The sequence below is a fragment of the Hemicordylus capensis genome, chromosome 3 (genome assembly GCF_027244095.1).
Source record: "Hemicordylus capensis ecotype Gifberg chromosome 3, rHemCap1.1.pri, whole genome shotgun sequence".
NCBI lineage: Eukaryota > Metazoa > Chordata > Lepidosauria > Squamata > Cordylidae > Hemicordylus > Hemicordylus capensis.
In genome coordinates, this window is record NC_069659.1 from 358,048,017 (window position 1) to 358,066,927 (window position 18,911).

Sequence of the window (18,911 nt, forward strand, 5' to 3'; positions counted from 1 at the left end):
CAGCAACTGCACACTGAACGTGCCTCCAAAGGGATCCTGTGGGAAGCCCCAGCAGCTCTTGGGTGACTCCACCAGGCCTGCTTCAACTGGCCGGCCACTGACTGACATGTGCCGGGGGGGGGGGATTTTTCTTATGACAAACTCAAGGATTTATAAGCACTTCAGTTTCCTTGGTACAACCGAATTTTCCAAGCATAAAGCTAAACTTAAAATATCCGTTTACAAATTGGTAGAAACCATAAGACATACATGCAATAATATCATAGGGCCACTCAATGAAGCCAAGCCCAAGCCCGTCTCTTTCTTCTAAGAGAACTGTCCCAACAGGACTCCTGCCCAGTCCATTCCTCGCCCACTAAAGGACCCCCGGGAGAGCCCTTCCGGTCCATGACATACCAGGGCGGCAAGGAGGTACGCTGCCACCCCATGGGACTGATTTTAATGACAGCACCGGTGGGGGAAACGCCAGGGGGTGGGGAGTAAGAGCACCCTCCCCAGTCCTTAAAGCTATCCCCCCCTTCGAACCGTCCAAACCTCCAGACTTTCGAACCGGTTCGGAGGTCTCTAAAGGGTCTCCAGACGGGTTCTGTGCACATCCCTACCAGCAGCAAGGCATGGTACAAGGCAAAGAACCTAGGAACATCCAGCACAAGCCAGGGAGTGGAGCCATCTCTCAAGGAGAGCTTGTTCAACCAGCAATAGTTGGGATAAGAGAGTGGTGGTAGCTTATATCAGGGTTTCTTAACTGTTGTGGGCCCCCAGATGTTGTTGGGCTACAACTCCCATCATCCCCAGACATGACTAGGGATGATGGGAGTTGTAGTCCAACAACATCTGCGGGCTCAAGGTTAAGAAACCCTGGCTTATATAGTTTTGTAGGGCCACACCCTTTCTTGCCTGGCCCAGGTCTGCCTTACTCTCGAGGAGACCTTTTCCAGCACTGGCTTGCTCCTCCTCTTGAGCAGCTGACCATGTGCTTCACCTTCAGTTTTGGATCCCTGTCTAAGCACAGCATCACGTTGCCTCCTGAAGGCTTGAGCGATGCTGGGGGGGGTCTAAGAGTAGCCAGAGGTTGCTCCTGGGGAGACACAGGACAAGCAGATTTGGGGGATCTTTTAAGGGGCCTCATCTCTTTCTGGGTCTACTGAGGTTCTGTGAGAAAGCTAGGCTCTGGCAACCCTGGACCCTCATTCAATGGGAAAATGAGAGAGATGGATTGGGGTGTTGGGTCTTTGGGGTTGGGGTTTTTGAGGGGTAACATGGCTTCTTCTGGTGGGATGGGTAACAGGGTTGCTGCAGGATGTCTGGGGAGCTGGGTCTCAAGGATCCCATAATTGGGGCCTCCTCCTCCACTGCTGCATTTACCCCTTTATCCTTGGTCACTTCCTTCCAATCCTGGACTGATCCTGACACCTGCTCGTTGCAAGAAACTGCTACAGCAACCCTGGTAGGTGACATCACATCAAAAGTGCCTGCCACTGTACAAGGTGGACTGCTCCATTGTCAGGAACAGGCATAAGAACAGCAGCCCAGCTGTTACTAGCAATGCTTTCTTGTTGACTCCCAGAAACCCAAGCCCCCACCTCACTTGTGTTTGAGTCTCCAGGCTTGGAGGTCTCACCCTGGACATGCTCAAGAGCCTCACAGTATTGTGAGCTCTCCACTTATGGGACGTGGGGACAGGTCACTTAGTGACAGTGGGCCAGTCGCCCCTAGATTTGGCTCCTAAGAAGCAAATGGGAAAGGGGAGCAGATGCACGCCCTCCCTGTGCTGGGATATTCCAAGTGGACCCCAGGCATTAACTAAAAGCAGGTTACCTCTCTGCCAAGGCCACTCTGCCCTCGGACTGCCTCCCCCTCCTCTCCTTTCGCCAGCTAATGTGCCAATTAGCTCAGCAGGAAAGAACACAGATAAGGCTTGCGGAAGTAAATCTCCCCCTTCACAAAAGAGATTGAGTCAGCGATAAAGACCTGGAGATGCACCCATTCAAAGTACTGATTGGATTACTGGACCTTCCTTCCATGCAGATTTCCCTTCTCACATCTAAGCTCTCTTTTAATGACAAAAGCCTTGGCATATCTTGGCAATTCTCACATCATTACACTCAGGAAGAGAGATCAGCAGCAATGGAATCCTTGCTGGTTCCACCCAACACACCTGTCCGACAAAAAAGGCCTCTTAGAATGTGCCCTGAGGATACATGTTTGGGTATAAGAAGTCCCAATTACATGATCCAGTCAGTACTCCTTGTGATCTTCGTGCTCTCTGTGCACCAGGCACCTTGGGGTTACCAGCAGCTTTTTGCACTAGGCTGCGTTCACTACTTCACGCCACTCTCCAGATCAGCAGTTTCATTAACACTGCTGGATCAAGCCCACTGCCTATCTAGTCCACCAGCATCCTGTTTCCCACAGAGGCCCACCAGATGCCTCTGGGAAGCCCACAGGCAAGAGCGGAGGGTACGCCTTCTCTCCTGCTCTTTGAAGGGTTTGGTTGTGATTGATGTACAATCAAGGGTGATAGATTAGATCCAGAGGATGCAAGAAGCAAAAGGCAGTGGGCCTATTTGCACGATAGCGCTCCCAACACACATGATTCTGGAGGGGACATGCTGAGAGCACAGATGCCCCCGTGCCCTCTGGGCAATTCCCTTTCTCGGGGACATGCCTGGACAAGCACATCTTTAAACAAGTACTTGAAGTGTGTGCAGAGGGGCCATTGGATGAACAGCCCGCTCCCATGCAAAAAAATGGGATGTACTGGGAGGGCTCTGGGACCTCTGCAGAGGATGACCCAATGGGGTCATGCAGCTCTTGGAGCAGCTCCTTCATTGCCAAGGGCCTTGGTACTGTTGGAGTCAGCCCACTGTTCTCCTAGAGCAGGGGTTCCCAACCTGTGGTGCTCCAGATGTTGCTGAACTACAAATCCCATCATCCCCAGCTGCAATTTATTGTGGCTGGGGGTGGTGGGAGTTGAGCAACATCTGGAGTACCACACAGGCTGGGAACCCCTGTTGTAGAATAGGGACAGATCATGTAGGCAGTGTGGTGCGGTGGTTTGGAGGTAGGGCACTCAGAATCCAATCCGCATTCTTCAAGGAAGTTCACCAGATGGTATTGGACATGCTTTCTTAGACCTTCCCAAGTTGCCATGAAGACAAAAGACTTCTTAGAGATTCTTGAAGGAAGGGCAGGCTACAAATACAACAGAACAGTCAAACTGGCTCCGAATCAACAAAAGAGTAAAAGTAATATAAAACTTAACACAATAAAATGCAACGTAGAATCAAAGCAATTAAAACAAACCCAAATTAAAATGAAAAACTCACACAGGCTATAGTAAAGCACATTTTTAAAATGCAGTGTCAGGATTTCCTATCCTCCTCCGTGAGACAGGGTTTTTTTTACCCAGCCAAACGGCAGGGGGCTCCACATGCCAGGACAACCCCAGTAATTACCTTTCAGAAGTCAGGAAGGGCTCAGAGAGGCGGGCAACAGCTGCGATCAGCTCCACAGCTGTGGAAGTGTGTAGAAATGCTAGCGAAGGGGGTGGAGTTGGAGAACAAGTCCCCTTTGGAGGCCGGGGATTGGGTGGCCAATCCACTTGCCTGGCCAGGGAAGAAGGAACAAGCTGGAAGGGGGGGGGAGTACCCTAAATGTAGGGCTTTATTTAAGGCAGGGGCTGACAAAGATGAGATGATCAGCAGGGATGGTGTGTGTTGGTCTGATGGACTCCCAGAGAAGAGCTCAGACTTCTGGCTCCTGCTGATAGGTGAAGGAGTGGAGTGAATATATTTTCCTCTTCCCCCCAACTCTGAGGCCATGCCTGTGCCTATAACTTAGAGTGAGAGGGTGGGAAGGCTCTTTAGAGGATTGCTTCTCCCTAAACATGGACAAGCAGTCTATAAATATCTGTATAGTAGCTGCTTTTACCCACATTTGGATGTCTTTGATTGCTGTCTCCACTTGTGGCAGGTCCCAGAACTCCTCCTTATGTACTTCCAGGTAAAAGATGTGAACTGTGTAGTCCAGCAAATTATTCTTGACCCTAAGCTTGAAGGTCTCCGCCATGGCTGACGGGGTGATGCCCTGCTCGTCAATGACCCCTGCCTTGACTCCTCAGGCACTTGCTGTAGGGAGCCAGTCCTCTTCCTTTCCTCCTAGAGAGAAGATGGAGAGATATCTCCATGTATCCATGATATACCTGTCTGGCTGGATGTCCCTGTCTCCTCTACCCAGCCTGGCTAGGCTCAGAATAGGCACAGGGAGGGGGTTGAGCATCACCCTGTGCCTCCTCTGTCCAAGGCTGCTTGTTCCTTGTGTCTGCCCTCTCTGGGGGCCCCTGACACTCTCCACCAGCCCCTTTCTCATCCCTGGCCGGCTCCTTCTCTGCCTCCTCACAGGCAATGCCTCACCTGCCCCCAATTACAGGGCCAACGCCTCTCTTCCCCCTGTAATTGACTACCCCTTACAGCTGCTGCCAATGCCTCCCCCCCCCCCCCCGTCTCCTTCCTCCTGCTCAGACTCCCTCCCTTCAGGAGGCATGCATGCTGCTGGTGTTATCCTCCCAGGCCTTCCTCAGCTCCTCCTCCCCTGGAGCTGAGTCCCTGCCCGTTGGCAATCTTTCCTCTGTCTCTCCTGGCTGCCATCCATCCCTGTCGCCTTGGGCCCTCTCACCATTCCGTCCTTGGGAGGTAAGGACAGCTGGCCTTGCCAGACAATAGCCTTTCGACAGGGCTAGGTCTTTCCTATCCAAAATGTACTTCATCAGTAGACCTATTTGGTTTAAGTTGTTCAACAATCTCCATGCGTGTTCTTTAGATAACTGCAGCAACACAACTCTGCACTCTCCTATGTGCCTGGAGTGGGTAGCTTCCTTTGTTGGCGCTTCGAAAAATAATTACACACTCCAGCACAATCTCCATCTGTTCACAAAGCAATTATACACCAGAGAGTGCTCATTCCCGGCAACAAGCCATTGATGAGGCCACTGTACATGCCTTTGTCCACCCTGTACTAATCCAGAGAGAATGCAACCTGCCCCTTATCTCGGGATGCTCCTGTACCGTACCAATCCTAATGGGAACAAGGAGGAGGTAGATGCATCAAGGAGCGTATGCTTGTCTGTGGAATATTAACAGAATGAGGAACAAGGCATTCTTCAGATCTTTTATTAGGTCTTTGGCAATCACAGGCATTTCCAATGTTCTTGGTGCATGCAAGCAGAGATGTTGCGTGACTCTCACAAGTTCTGCTGTTTCTTGCTATATATTGATTCTAAATGCTATTGTAAGCTGCCTTGAGCTTTTTAGGAAAAGGCAGGATATATATCTTTAAGTAAATAAAATTGAGTTCATCAGTGCAATGTAATACAAAATGCATCCGCATCGTACAGTCACATAAAGATTGATCTACTTACATCCTAATCCAATCCAAAATGAGTGGACAGAACTTGATCGAAGTCAGAAATCTTAGATGCAAAAACAAAGGGGGGGGGGCTTTATAAAAAGATTCTTTTCCCCAAGTGTAGAAGCATGGTTGTTGGTGTGAGCTTCTCTGCACTCTGCATGTCCTCAGGAAGCTGAAGTTTAACACAAAGCCTGCAGCCCAGCCCAGCCCAGCCCAGCCCAGCCCAGCCACCACAAGCATTTCTCTAATTCTCTTTTTGCCAGTCTCCCACAAGCCCCAAGGTTGCGTCCCCAAGGTTGGACTACAACTTCCATCACCCTCAGCGGCAGTGGCCAAAGGCTGGGGATGATGGAAGTTTTAGTCCAAATGGGGACTCAGGCTTGGGAACTCCTAGATTGAATGAATTCTTTATTTACAACCAAAGGTCAGCATAACGTGACATAAACAAAACATCTCATAACATAGGAAAGTACAATTGCAAGAAGGAAATATGTAAATATGTGCATAAGTATCCACGGATAATCAATAAAAATGATAAAATTAATCAAGAAGAACTCGCTGCCGTAACAATACTGCAATAGAACAAAATTTGGCCACCTTAAAGGTGACATCTACAATTCTGTCCGAGACGATAAGAAACATAAAAGTCTCCTGAACAGCCTGGGAAGGGTGTCAGAAGAGGAGTTAATCAGGAGCATCTTAAATCTCTATATAATGGACAGCACAACAGAACATACAGGATGGATTTGACTTCCCCCAGACCACATGATGGAACCCCTAGATGCGATGGCGGTGGATCTCCTCAGTGACACGATGTCTTATTTATTTAATTTATTTATTTTTGCATTTTTATACCGCCTTTCGTTAAAATATAGCCCCAAGGCGGTTTACAAAAGTCTTGCTAAGAGCTTGTGTGGCCGGGCTCAAGGCGGGGTGGGATTTAGAAGGCCACTCCCCAGTGTATTCACAGCTCCGTCCTGGGAGCCCTGATCCGTGTGCTGCTGCTCCCTGGGGGGAAAGCAGGTAAGGGAAGAAGACCATGACCTTGGGTGGAAGCTGACAGCAGCACCCTGGCCAGGGCGATTTGTATGGCCACCTGTGCTCCGCCCTCTCACTTCTGCAGTCTTTGAATCGCCCATGCCATTCTCACTCTGTCCCCAGCTTGCAAAGGTGATGGATTAATATGCTGCAGGCTTCAGAAAAGGAAGGAAGACTCCTGCATTCACCTAAGCAGCATGGAGACCCTGGGGTGTTTCCAGCATATAATGATGGGTGTATGTCTCTCGGTGGCATCTATCAAAGGGTAAGCAATTTCCCCAGCACAGCTGGTTAGTTAGTTTGTTTTTTTTTTAAGTTTGCATCCTGGTTGAGTCCTCTTAAGGGTTAGGAATCATTTTCTACCAGTGAGGGCTTGGTTGCGGGGTGGAGGGCTGCCCTCGGCTGAATGATTTAAGCCAGGTCTTCTTCAGCTATTGTGGCGGGGGGCAATGGGAGCTGGAGTCCAGGGGCGTAGCTAGGGGAGGGGGGGGCATGTTCATGTGAAGAAAAGAAGGAGGGGTGGAGCTGGGGGGCCTGGGTCCTTTGAACCCATCCACTCAAGTATAGCTACACCCCTGCTGGAGTCCAGCAACATCTGGGGACCCAAGTTTGAGAGCCCTTGATTTAAACCATTCTTGGCAGGAGGTGGAAATGCTGGTTCTTTGTACCCTGACCCAAACTCTTGCTGGTTCCTGTAACAATGAATGCCTTCTTATCAGGCGGCCTTTCCCTTGAGGCTGTTGCCAAGGGGCGTGGGTCTGATGTTGCTTATTGGAGATGGCCTTTATCCCTGAAAGGGTAAGATTTTGGATCGCTTTATCTGTATTCTGGCAACCCACCTTCTTTCCTCCAATCTAAAATCATCATCTGTTTGATTCACCCCTTTCTCTGCTTCACGGTTGGTTGCTTGGATGGACAGTTAGTTTTGGGATCCTTGGCTCAGAAGTATTCTGCTTTTCTAAATTCTGTTTGGATGGCAGAGAGTCTGCGCTGCACGCTGGATGTTTTGCTTTAAGGGCAAATCATGGCAGGGAAGCTGGATGGAAAAGAAGAAGGAAAACCTCCTGCTGCTCTTCTTCAAGCACCTTTTTTTTTTTTGCCCAAAGCAGACCTTGGGCTGCTCCTCCTGGCGTGCCAGATTATCCTCGCCACAGACGGCTTCCAGCTTGCCTCCCCTATAGAACTGCTGCTTGGGCTTTTGACATTTTGCCTGCCCGTGTTGCAGATGTAGCCCTAGTTGCATGCACGCTCTATCCTAGTGGGGCATTTGAAATGCAATCTGTATTCCAACTGCCCCATCCAAGAGGGTTATTTGGAATACAGAGAGTAAGCAAGGGTCTTCTTCTTTATACCCCCTCTTGTTGCCTCTCCCTCTGCTCCAGCTTTACATGTGAGCACTGTAAGATATCTATCTATCTATCTATCTATCTATCTATCTATCTATCTATCTATCTATCTATCATATTTTTATACTGCCTGTTATGTAAATCTCTAGGCTGTGTCCAGATGCCAACATTAAAATCACAGGTTAAAATACATAAAACACAATAAAAACAATATAAAACAAATTATTAAAATTCTAATTAAAAGCTTGCAAGAACAGGGGAGTCTTGAGTGTCTTCCTGAAAACAAACAGAGAAGGAGATACTTTTATTTCAGCAGGGAGCATATCCCAAAGCCCTGGGGCAGCTACAGAGAAAGCCTGGTCCCGAGTGGCCACCAGACAAGCAGGTGGCAACCCTAACTGGACCTCTCCAGAAGATCTTAAAAGGCGGCCGGGTTCATGACCAAGGAGGCTCTCTCTCTTAAATAACCTGGTCCCAAGCCATTAAGAGCTTTATAGGTAATAGCCAGCACTTAGTTTGTATTTCACCAGGAAACATACTGGCCTGTTCCCCTCGGGACGGGGCTCAGTGGGGGAGCACCTGCATACCTGCAGGCAGAAGGGCCCAGGTCCAGTCTGAGGGAGATGCACCTCCCGCCAGGAGCATTGGCTCTTGCAGTAGCTTAGTGACAGTGAGGAAAGGGAGCTGGTCTTGTGCTAGCAAGCATGAATTGCCCCCTTAGCTAAGCAGGGTTCTCCCAGGATTGTATTTCAATGGGATATAACGTGTGCGAGCGCTGTGAAATATTCCCCTGAGGGGATGGGGCCACTCTGGGAAGAGCCCCTGCCTGCTTGCAGGCAGAAGGGTCCAAGTCCCCTCCCTGGCAGCAGCATCTCCAAGACAGATCTGAAAGAGACTCCTGCCTGCAATCTGGGAGAAGCCGCTGCCAGTCTGGGTAGACAAGACTGAGCTAGATGACTCAGTAGATGGCAGCTTCCTCTGTTCCTAAGGGGCTTCCTCTTTATTTCCCTTCTGTTGTCTCTCCCTTTGCTCTCTCTGTGTCTGATATTTTCAGGGTCTCTCACTCTGCCCCTTCTTGCTCCCAGACTGCTTTTCATGTGCTCAGCTCTCTGCAGACTCCATTATTATTATTAGTTTTATTTATTACATTTCTATACCACCCAAAACCTGTGTCTCTGGGTGGTTTACAATTATAATAATTTAAAACATCAAATCACTTAACAATTAAAAATCATTTAAAACATTAAAAAAAATGAAAACATTTTAAATCCAGTATTAATTTTTTTAAGAACCATAGATCTATTTAAAAGCCAGGGTGAATAAATGCATCTTCAGTGCCTTTTTAAAAGTTGCCAGAGACAGGGAGCACATTCCAAAGTCCAGGGGCTGCAACGGAGAAGGCCCGTTCCCGAGTAGCTGCCAGACGAGTTGGCGGCAACCACAGATGAACCTCTCCAGATGATCTTAGCAGGCAACAGGCAGTGGGGTTCATGGCGAAGAAGATGTTCTCTTAAATACCTAGCAGGGCCTAAGCTGTTTAGGGCTTTATAGGTAATAACCAGCACCTTGTATTTTGCCCAGAAACCTACCGGCAGCCAGTGTAGTTCTGTCAACACAGGAGTAATATGGTCTCTCCTAGATGACCCAGAGACCAACCTGGCCATCCCATTCTGAACCAACTGCAGTTTCTGGACTACATACAAAGGCAGCCCCACATAGAGCACATTACAGTAAACCAGCCTAGAGATTACCAGCATATGTACTACCGTTTTGAGGCCATTCATCTCAAGAAATTGATGCAGCTGGCATATCAGCCGAAGCCGATAAAAAGCACCTCTGGCCACCGCCTCAACCTGGGATACCAGGGAGAGGTTTGGATCCAGAAGCACCCCCAGACTGAGTACCTGTTCCTTCCGGGGGAGCGTGACCCCATCCAGAACCAGCAGATCAAAATAGTCTACTCTACTGAGTTCCCACCCCGCACAGATAAGTACCTCCGACTTATCTGGATTAATCCTCAGTTTGTTATCCTTCATCCAGCCTATCACCGACTACAGGCAGGCATTTAGGGAGGTTATGCCCTCTCCCAATGATGTTGACATGGAGAAATAGATTTGGGTATCATCAGCATACTGGTAACACCCTGCACCAAATCTCCTGATGATCATTAGCCATAATACCCATCTCTCCCAACCCCTATACTATGAAGACAGCAAGTTGAGCAAAGAGGCACCTTTTTAAAGTGGCGATTATCTTTATTTAGCAGGGGGAGAGTAACTGGCCCTATCCAGCCCCAGCACAGCACCTCTCCAGTGGCTGTTGCTAGTGTTTCTCTTATGTGTCTTTTTTATATTGTGAGCCCTTTGGGGACAGGGGGCCATTTTATTTATTTATTTTTATCTATGTAAATTGCTTTGGCATCTTCTTTGTTGAAAAGTGGTATAAAAATATTTGTTGTATTAGGCTTTCTATCCAAGAATGGATTTCCCCAATAAAGTTTGCTTACTTTGGATCTTAAACAACTGCCTCAAGTTACTCTTTAGTGGACTCAACTTTTACTGCTCATGCTGTCTGTGTTATAATTGGGGGTTAGTCAAATTCCTCCCCTCCAACAGTCCACAGATGTCACAGCCCCTTGTCCCACCCCGCTTGGCTACCTCTGCTGATGCTAAAGCCTGATCCTGCTAAGGTCCAAAGAGCCTCGTATGTGGAAGACCCCAGCATCAAAGGCAATACATAGGTGGGAGCATCCAATGAAGGAGCAATTTGTGATCAGTTCTGGACTAGGGGGAATCAATGCTAGTCTGTGGCAGCAAACTAGCACATGAAAGACTCATGTGTGGCAGAGGCTTCTGTGGGCCAGAGCCCATGTCATTAGATGTACTATTGAGTTAGTGATTGGTAATTGTGTGTGAAAAGTGTGCATATAGTGCCGTGCCTTGTTCTTGGTATCAAGGAGCTTGCAAAGGTATCCACAGAGGTCATTCGCACAATCAAGAACTGTGCTCTACCCGTGTTTGGGAGCTGTGTGTGCTCCCAGTTTTCAGTTGCGTGGAAGCAAGATTTTCCTCCTCCCTTGCTTCCACACAGTCACTTCTACCCAGGTTTTCCTCCCACCTTGCTTCCACACAACCGAAAACTGGGAGCACACACAGTTCCCAAAAGCCGGGAAAAGTAAAGTTGTGCCGTCGAGGCGGTGTCAACTCCTGGCGATAGAATACAGTTTTTGATTGTGTGAATGACCCTTCAGTCTCTCTAGGAAGGTTCTACTTTGCCTGATATCAAAATGCAGCAACTCTTAAGAACCCCAGAGTAAAGCAGACAGCCCATATAATAATACAGCGCCTGGCCCAACTCCTGTATTGATGGCACTAACAATCAAGCCGTAGCAATGCTGTTTAAAAGCAACCTGATACATTTGTACCTCCTTTTTCAGGACTGAAGACAGAGACCCAGTGACTGGTCTGGAAAGGAGGCTGGGTAAGTGAGTGCTTGGGCTAACGGCCGCCTGTGCTACTGCTGCTGCCCATAAGGCAACTTCTCATCCACTGTGTGATCCTGAGCCGGGAAACCCCCGTCGTGAGCCCAATGGAGGAGCCCGGATATGAACTTGCCACTTTCTAACCCTTGGAACAGGTCCAGGCATCAAGGCAGAGGGCGGAGGCTCGGCCAGGAAGCAACCAGAGGCTGTTTGGAGATTGCCCCACCCCACCTCCACTTACCCCTATCCCAGTCTTCTGTGGAGCTCTGGGGCCGCCATGGCAAGGTGGAGACAAGTCAGCTCGGCAAGGGGGTCCCAGGGACAAAGCGCCAGGGGGGCACCAGCGCAAAAAGGTCCTCCAGGAAAAGGTAAGGGGGGCCCAAGAGAGTCCAGTGCCTCTGTGAGTTCATAGGAACATAGGCAGCTGCCATATACTGAGTCAGACCATTGGTCTGTCTTGCTCAGTACTGTCTACTCAGACTGGCAGCAGCTTCTCTAAGGTTGCAGGCTGGAATCTCTCTTAGCCCTGTCTTGGAGATGCTGCCAGGAGGGAACTTGGAACCTAGATGCTCTTCCCAGAGCGGCTCCATCCCCTGCTGAGGGGAATCTCTGACAGTGCTCACACTTCTAGTCTCCCATTCAGATGCAATTCAGGACAGGCCCTGCTTAGCTAAGGGGACAAGTCATGCTGGCGACCACAAGACCAGCTCGACCACAGGGCAAGCAGAGCAAGGTAATAACTACAGCAGGCAACCAGTTAGTGTTAAGGTGGTGTACACCACCAGCATGGTGTCATGGTTAGAGTGCTGGGCGCTTTCCAGACTAGAACCTAGACGTATCTTAGAAGTGTGCTTCCACACTTCCTGCGTTGTGACACTGCAGTTCCTACACAGACAGCAGGGTGCTGTTCATATTTCCAATGCCTTGTTGCAAATTTAATCACTGCGAAACAGAGCTAGGACATCGTATATCTGGTGTGAAAAAGTTGCTGTTTTTTCGGTTTGTTAGTTGCCGCGAGACGGCTCCCCCTGCTGTTTACGTTCCGAGTGTGAATTGCCCGAACAGAGGCATTTTGCTGCTGTTGAGCAGCTAGTCTGGAAAGTGCCCTGGACTGGGACCGGAGAGACCCGAGTTCAAATCCCCATTCGGCCATGATACTTGCTGGCTGACTCTGGGCCGGTCACTTCTCTCTCAGCCTAACCTACTTCACAGAGTTGTTGTGAGGAGAAACTTAACTATGTACACCGCTCTGGGCTACCTGGAGGAAGAGAGGAATATAAATGTAAAAATAAAAAATAAAAATAAAAATGGTGGTTTGTTTATGATACTGGGCAGCATCAAGCCAAGTTACTCATGACTAAGTCCTGCTGAAATCAGTGGGACTTAAGTCTGATTGATTGATGAAGTGCCGTCAAGTCAGTGATGACTCTTAGTGACCACATAAATAGATTCTCTGCAGGAGAATCTATCCTGGACTTTAGTTAGTGATTTTTCATGAGTCTCACTGATGTCATTGGTGCTTCGTCACCAGTCTGGATGCTGCCCCCTTTTCTCACACTGTACTCTGTTTTTGCTGACAGTGATGTTGAGGTGGTGGTTCACCTCATATGGTTTTGTTAGCTGCCCTCCCCAGGGCTCTTTTATGCCAGAGCGGGGACATGCAGCCGTGTGGGGTTCCCTGAGGTCTCATGGGGGTCTGCCGCTTGCTTCCTGCAGCCACCTCCTGCCCACCCAACAGCCACTACTATCCCTGCACAACAGCCTGCCCGGCCTCCTGTGCGGAGCCCGCTTCTCCAGACACCTGCCGCTTGCCCTGCGTGAAAGGGTGCGCCTGCGACAGCGGCTTCCTCCTCTACAATGGCAGCTGCGTCTCCCGCCGGCAGTGTGGATGCCGGCACGAGGGCAAGCACTACCCGGTGGGCTCCCAGTTCTGGACTGACCACACCTGCTCCTCCAGATGCACCTGCCCCACTCCTGGTGGCCAGCTGGGGTGCTCCAGCGATTCCTGCCCCAAAGGTTCTTACTGTGGGGTTGAGAACAGCACTATTGGATGCTACAACTACACGCACAAGGTCTGTCGAGTCCACGGAGACCCCCACTACAGCACCTTTGACAATGAGAACTACCACTTCATGGGCAACTGCACCTACACCCTGGCCAAGCTGTGCAGCAAGTTGGCGGAGCTGCCCCACTTCAACATTGAGGCCAAGAACGAGTATCTGGAGAGCCCCTCCCGGAGTTTTGTCCACAAGGTGCTCATGGACCTGTATGGCCACCACATCGAAATCCATAAGGGCAACCAGCATCAAGTGCTGGTGAGTGTCGGCCTCTGAGCCAGAGCCATATGGTGTTCTCCTTCCTTTCTTCAGTGAGAAGATGCTTTGAAGCTGCTCTTCTTCCTTCACTTGTCCAGCACAGCAGTTTTATTTGGTGAAAAGAAAAATCCCCACACAGTCAAGAATGGCTGTTTAAGCGTATTTGAAATGTCATGTTTAAAATGACTTTTTCTTCCTGACTTGCCCCCAAAGGCTTATTCTTTTCCACTGGTTCTGTCCAGTTGTCTCTTCTTCATCTGGCCCTTCACACCCTCTTTCCATGGGAAGCATTCATGGTAGACCAGGGCGGTTTTCAAACTGCTCACCCAGCTGTTCTTTACCCCAGAAGGGGATCTACTGCTGGTACCAAGGTCTGGCCAAAGCCCATCCTGTGCTGTTGGTCTAACCAGGCCCGCCCCCAACACACACACCACACCCCTCCTGGTCTTGCTAGACCTTCATTTTTTAAAAAGCAATGAAGGGAATAAAGTCTTGATCATAACCTGGTAATGTGAAAGTGATATGCCATGGCTAAGGGCCACACCAGATGTGTGAATGGGTGTCCAATATCATCTTCTTGTTCACAGCATCCATGGGCAAGGGACAATTTGGATCAGGACTGTGGTGTGCAGTGAAAGGGTTTTCATTTATTTATCTTCTAGATCTATAAGCTGCTTTTCCACCAGAGTGCAGCCAGTGTGCTGTGGCCCTCATCCACATCAACCTCCCAGCTGCATTTACACATTTCTAAGATCAGGCCTTGTTTTGCTCTCCGTTGTTTGCAATAAACAACAAAGCTCTGCATGATCAGCTGATGCCCTAGATCAGTAGTCCCCAAACTGGGAGCCTCTAGAGGTTGCTGAACCACAACTCCCATCAGCCCCAACCACAATTTACAAGGAAGCCAACTTCAGCCAGCAGGAGCATGCAGGGCTGGATCCCAGCTGCAGATCCTCCTATCCTAGGCCTTACAGTGCTGGTGCATTATACACCGCTCTGGGCTCCTTGGAGGAAGAGCGGAAGGAAGAGCAGGATATAAAATGTAAAAATAATAATAATTATTATTATTGGTTTCCATCATTAGCTGGCTGCAACTCACATTTTTCCAAGGTCTTACAGCTGAATGGTCACACGATCAGTTTTTGGAAGGTGTAAATGCTAAGCAATGATGGTGTGAGAATGCAGATACTTTGGCGTTTTTTAAAATCCTGTCCTGTATTCTTGTCTTTCCTCTCCCCAAATCCTTAGGTTAGGGGTTACATTTACTCATTTCATTTTAGTTATCATTTTTTAGAGGGCAAAGGCTGGGTGTATAAAAAGCCAAATGCTGAGGATGCCATAATATTTCTGGGTCCATTCATATAGGCACCAGGAATAAGAACGCAAACACCTTTGATCTGCAGAAAGACTGCACAGTTCATCCCACGCTTTTGAGTCTTGTCGTCCTGCTCTTGCTGCCCTGTATGGTCTTCTCGGGGTCTGTTCATAAGTTACATACTGTTATCTAGGATCCCATTACATGAGGGAACAGCTCTAGCTCTGCGAATAATGGTTGCTGCTTGGGGGAGTTCTGATATTTGGACTGAATGCTTCCTTTCTTTAGGTTGACCAAATATGGAGGACTCTCCCAGTGAAACATGGCAAAGGCTCAGTAAGTGTGAGCAGAAGCGGACGGTATATTTCCGTAGAGACAGATTTCCAGCTGATCATCAACTATGATGCTGACCACTTAGTGGAAATCCGGATGCCCACCACCTTTGTCAATGCGACCTGTGGCCTGTGTGGGAACTTCAACAACCTCAAGGACGACGACAACTTGATGCCCAATGGGCAGCGAGCCAAGAACGCCACTGAGCTGGGGAAGAGCTGGCAAGTGCCAGGTGCCGAGTATGACCGGCCTTATTGTGAGGTCCCAGACATCACCCCGCCCTGCAGCACGTACCAGGAGGATGCTTACAAGGAGAACGAATTCTGTGGGATTCTAACCAATAGTGAGGGGCCCTTTCAGGTCTGCCACTCGACCATCAGTCCCGAGAGCTTCTTTGATACCTGTGTCAGGGACATGTGTGCCTTCAACGGAAAGCAGACGCTGCTGTGCAACACTCTTGGGGCCTATGGGGATGCATGCCAGAGAGAGGGTGTGGCCCTTGGCAACTGGAGAATCGACACCTTCTGCCGTGAGTAGCCATCCAAACTCTGGCATCTCTGATGTCCATTCTTCAGAGGAAAAGAAGTCCTGACTAGTAGACAATACCCCAGAGCACTAGAAATATGGAAACGGTCTACTATTTACTCTTTAATATTTGGAGGGTTGGCAGTTCCCCCCTCTTGAAAGATGCTTAGCTGCTAACCAACAGTGGTGACTAGAGAAGTAATATTCAGAGTTCTCCTCTTGCAGGGAAGCCACTAAGGCCTGGCAAAGTCTGGGAAGTTGTCTCTAGCAACTGTATAATACCCCATCAGGTTATTGCCAGATTTCCCAAAGAGAGCCGTTGCTTTATCCCCAGGAGCCGAGACAGGATGCCGCCCGCCCAGAGGTGACCATGTGCCTTGCTTTGCTTTCCAGTCTTCCTTTGCCCATCCCACAGTGAGCATGATATGTGCACCAGCGCCTGCCCCACCACTTGTGCCAACCCTATGGCCCCAAAGAACTGCAGCAAGCCTTGTGTGGAAGGCTGCAAGTGCCATGAAGGGTATATTCTGAGCGGACAGCAGTGCGTCTTGACGGAGGATTGCGGCTGCTTGGACGAAGGCAAATATTACGAGGTTTGTTCCTAGGCATGTTTGTTGCATCCTTCACCATGTGTTCTTAAGTAAATGGCGTTGTTACCTTGTTGTAAGCTGACTCCCCGTTCTCCTGGCTCTTCTCTGCTCCAACAGAAAGGGGCAACATTCTGGAAAACGGACTGCAGAGGTCGATGCCATTGTGCGGAAAACGGCACTCTAACTTGTAACACAGAAACATGCAAGGCGGACCAGATTTGCAAGGTGCAGAATGGGATCCTGGCCTGCTACACTTCAGACAAGGCCTCTTGCCACATCTACGGGGATCCACACTACGTCACCTTTGATGAGAGACTGTACCATTTCCAGGGAGGGTGCAACTATACGGCCGTGGAGACATACAACCACTCCTCAGAGGAGTTCTCTGTGACCATTAGGAAGGAGCGCCAGGGACACCAGGCCTGGACAGCCCTCAATGCAGTGGCCGTCTCTCTGAAAAACCTGCATATTGCTCTGAGGAAGAACAAAGAGGTGTATGTGAGTATTTATAGAGTTTATAATATTATGAATGGTGTGGAAAGAATTGCTTGTTCCTGCATAATTCTGCCACTTGGTGTCACCAGTAGATCAGAGTGGATATATGTTATGTTACTTTTCAAAATTGACATCAACTGCTGGGGGAAAGATTTATTCATTCATTCATTCATTCATTAAAATTTTCTTATATACCACCTCCTCCAAAGACTAGGTGGTGAACAACAACAACACAAATTAATTAACAATTAATTTTATTGTTAATATTAATAAAATAATAATTATATTATATTATATTATATTATATTATATTATATTATATTATATTATAGGGGATAACAGAATAGAAGAAAAAGTCCTTCCCAAGGACCTGTGATGCCAGAATTTTATTGCCAGTGTTCTTGCTGTTATGATAGATATCGTCGCAGAATATAGGCTGTTCCCAGTAAAGTTGCTTTTTGTAATTGGCTGATGGTGATTTCTGTGGCCCCTCTGGTGTTGAGGTGCTCTTCAAGGTCTTTTGGAACTGCACCCAGGGCGCCAATGACCACTGGGATTATTTTGGTCTTTTTCTGCCACAGCCTTTCAATTTCCATTTGTAGATCTTTGTATTTGGTGATTTTTTCTATTTCTTTTTCTTCTGTTCTGCTATCCCCTGGTATTGCTATGTTGATTATTTTGACTTGTTTTTCTTTCTTCTCGACTACAGTTATATCTGGTGTGTTGTGTGGCAAATGTTTGTCTGTTTGTAGTTGGAAGTCCCATAATATTTCTACATCTTCATTTTCTTAAACTTTTTCAGTTTTATGGTCCCACCAATTTTTGGCTACAGGTAGCTTGTATTTTTTTCAGATGTTCCAGGTGTATCATTCCTGCTACCTTGTCATGCCTTTGTTTGTAGTCAGTCTGTATGATCTTTTTACAACAGCTGATTAGGTGGTCCACTGTTTCATCTGCTTCCTTACAAGGGCGGCACTTGCTGTTTGTTGTGGATTTTTTGACTTTTGCTCTTATTGCATTTGTTCTTAGTGCCTGTTCTTGTGCAGCCAGTATTAAACCCTCTGTTTCTTTCTTCAAGTTGCCATTCTTAAGCCATTGCCAGGTCTTGGTGATGTCTGATTTTCCACTTATAGTGTGCAAATATTGACCATGCAGGGGCTTATTTCTGCTCGGTTCTTGACTTGTTCTTTCTTGTAGGCCTGCTTTCTTTCATTGGTGTTGAATAGTTTCTCGTTATTGACCATTTGAAGTGCATCTTCTTCACTGTCCTTGATATATTCTTCAAGGCCTCTTTTCTCCTCCTCTACTGTTTGATGGACTTGCAGTATTCCTCTTCCACCTGAGCTGCGAGGGAGGTATAGCCTATCGACATCACTGCGGGGGTGCAGAGCATGATTGATGGTCATGATTTTCCTGGTCTTACGGTCTAGCGTTTCTAGCTCTGCCTGAGTCCAGTCTATTATTCCTGCAGTGTATCTAATAACAGGTACAGCCCAGGTGTTTATGGCTTGTATGGTGTTCCCGCCATTGAGTTTGGACTTGAGGATTTTTCTAACTCTCCTGATGTATTCCAATTTTTCTTTTAACTTCAGTGTGTGCGATGTTATCAGCCTGGAGAATGCCCAAGTATCTGTAACGTTCTTTCTCTTCCAGGTTCTTGATGTTGCTTCCATTGGGCAGTTCTATTCCTTCTGTTTTTCTTATTTTTCCTCTGTTCATTATTAATGCAGCACACTTGTCTAGTCCAAACTCCATTGCTATATCGCTACTGAATATATGGACAGTGTTTAGCAGTGATTTGATTTCTGACTGGGACTTTCCATACAAGGGAGGGAACCCTTTGGGTCCTCTGCCTCAGCTGCCAAAAAATCTCTGTTCTGCTTGGGAGCCATCTGGCTTAAGCTATCTGAGAGTGCCTATCCACATCATGAAAACGAAATTCTACTTGGTCTGCATAAGAGAGTGGCATGAAGAAGCAGAGGAAGAACTCGGTATAAGTGGAATGGGCTTTAACTTGCACCTTATCAATCAATGGCTTCACTTCCTTCAGGTCAATGGAGTGAA

At 48.2% G+C, this 18,911-nt stretch overlaps 1 protein-coding gene across 1 annotated transcript; it reads left to right on the forward strand.

The window, feature by feature from the left end:
* The first annotated feature begins 3,715 nt into the window (after positions 1 to 3,715).
* Positions 3,716 to 18,910, forward strand: LOC128350642 (zonadhesin-like). The gene is made up of 9 exons (XM_053309031.1): positions 3,716 to 3,772; positions 6,571 to 6,712; positions 11,230 to 11,273; positions 11,430 to 11,642; positions 12,991 to 13,589; positions 15,193 to 15,766; positions 16,156 to 16,355; positions 16,470 to 16,846; positions 18,898 to 18,910. Exons 2-9 carry the CDS (start codon positions 6,645 to 6,647, stop codon positions 18,908 to 18,910), a joined length of 2,088 nt encoding a protein of 695 aa, XP_053165006.1. The 5' UTR covers positions 3,716 to 3,772; positions 6,571 to 6,644.
* The last annotated feature ends 1 nt before the right edge of the window (position 18,911 follows it).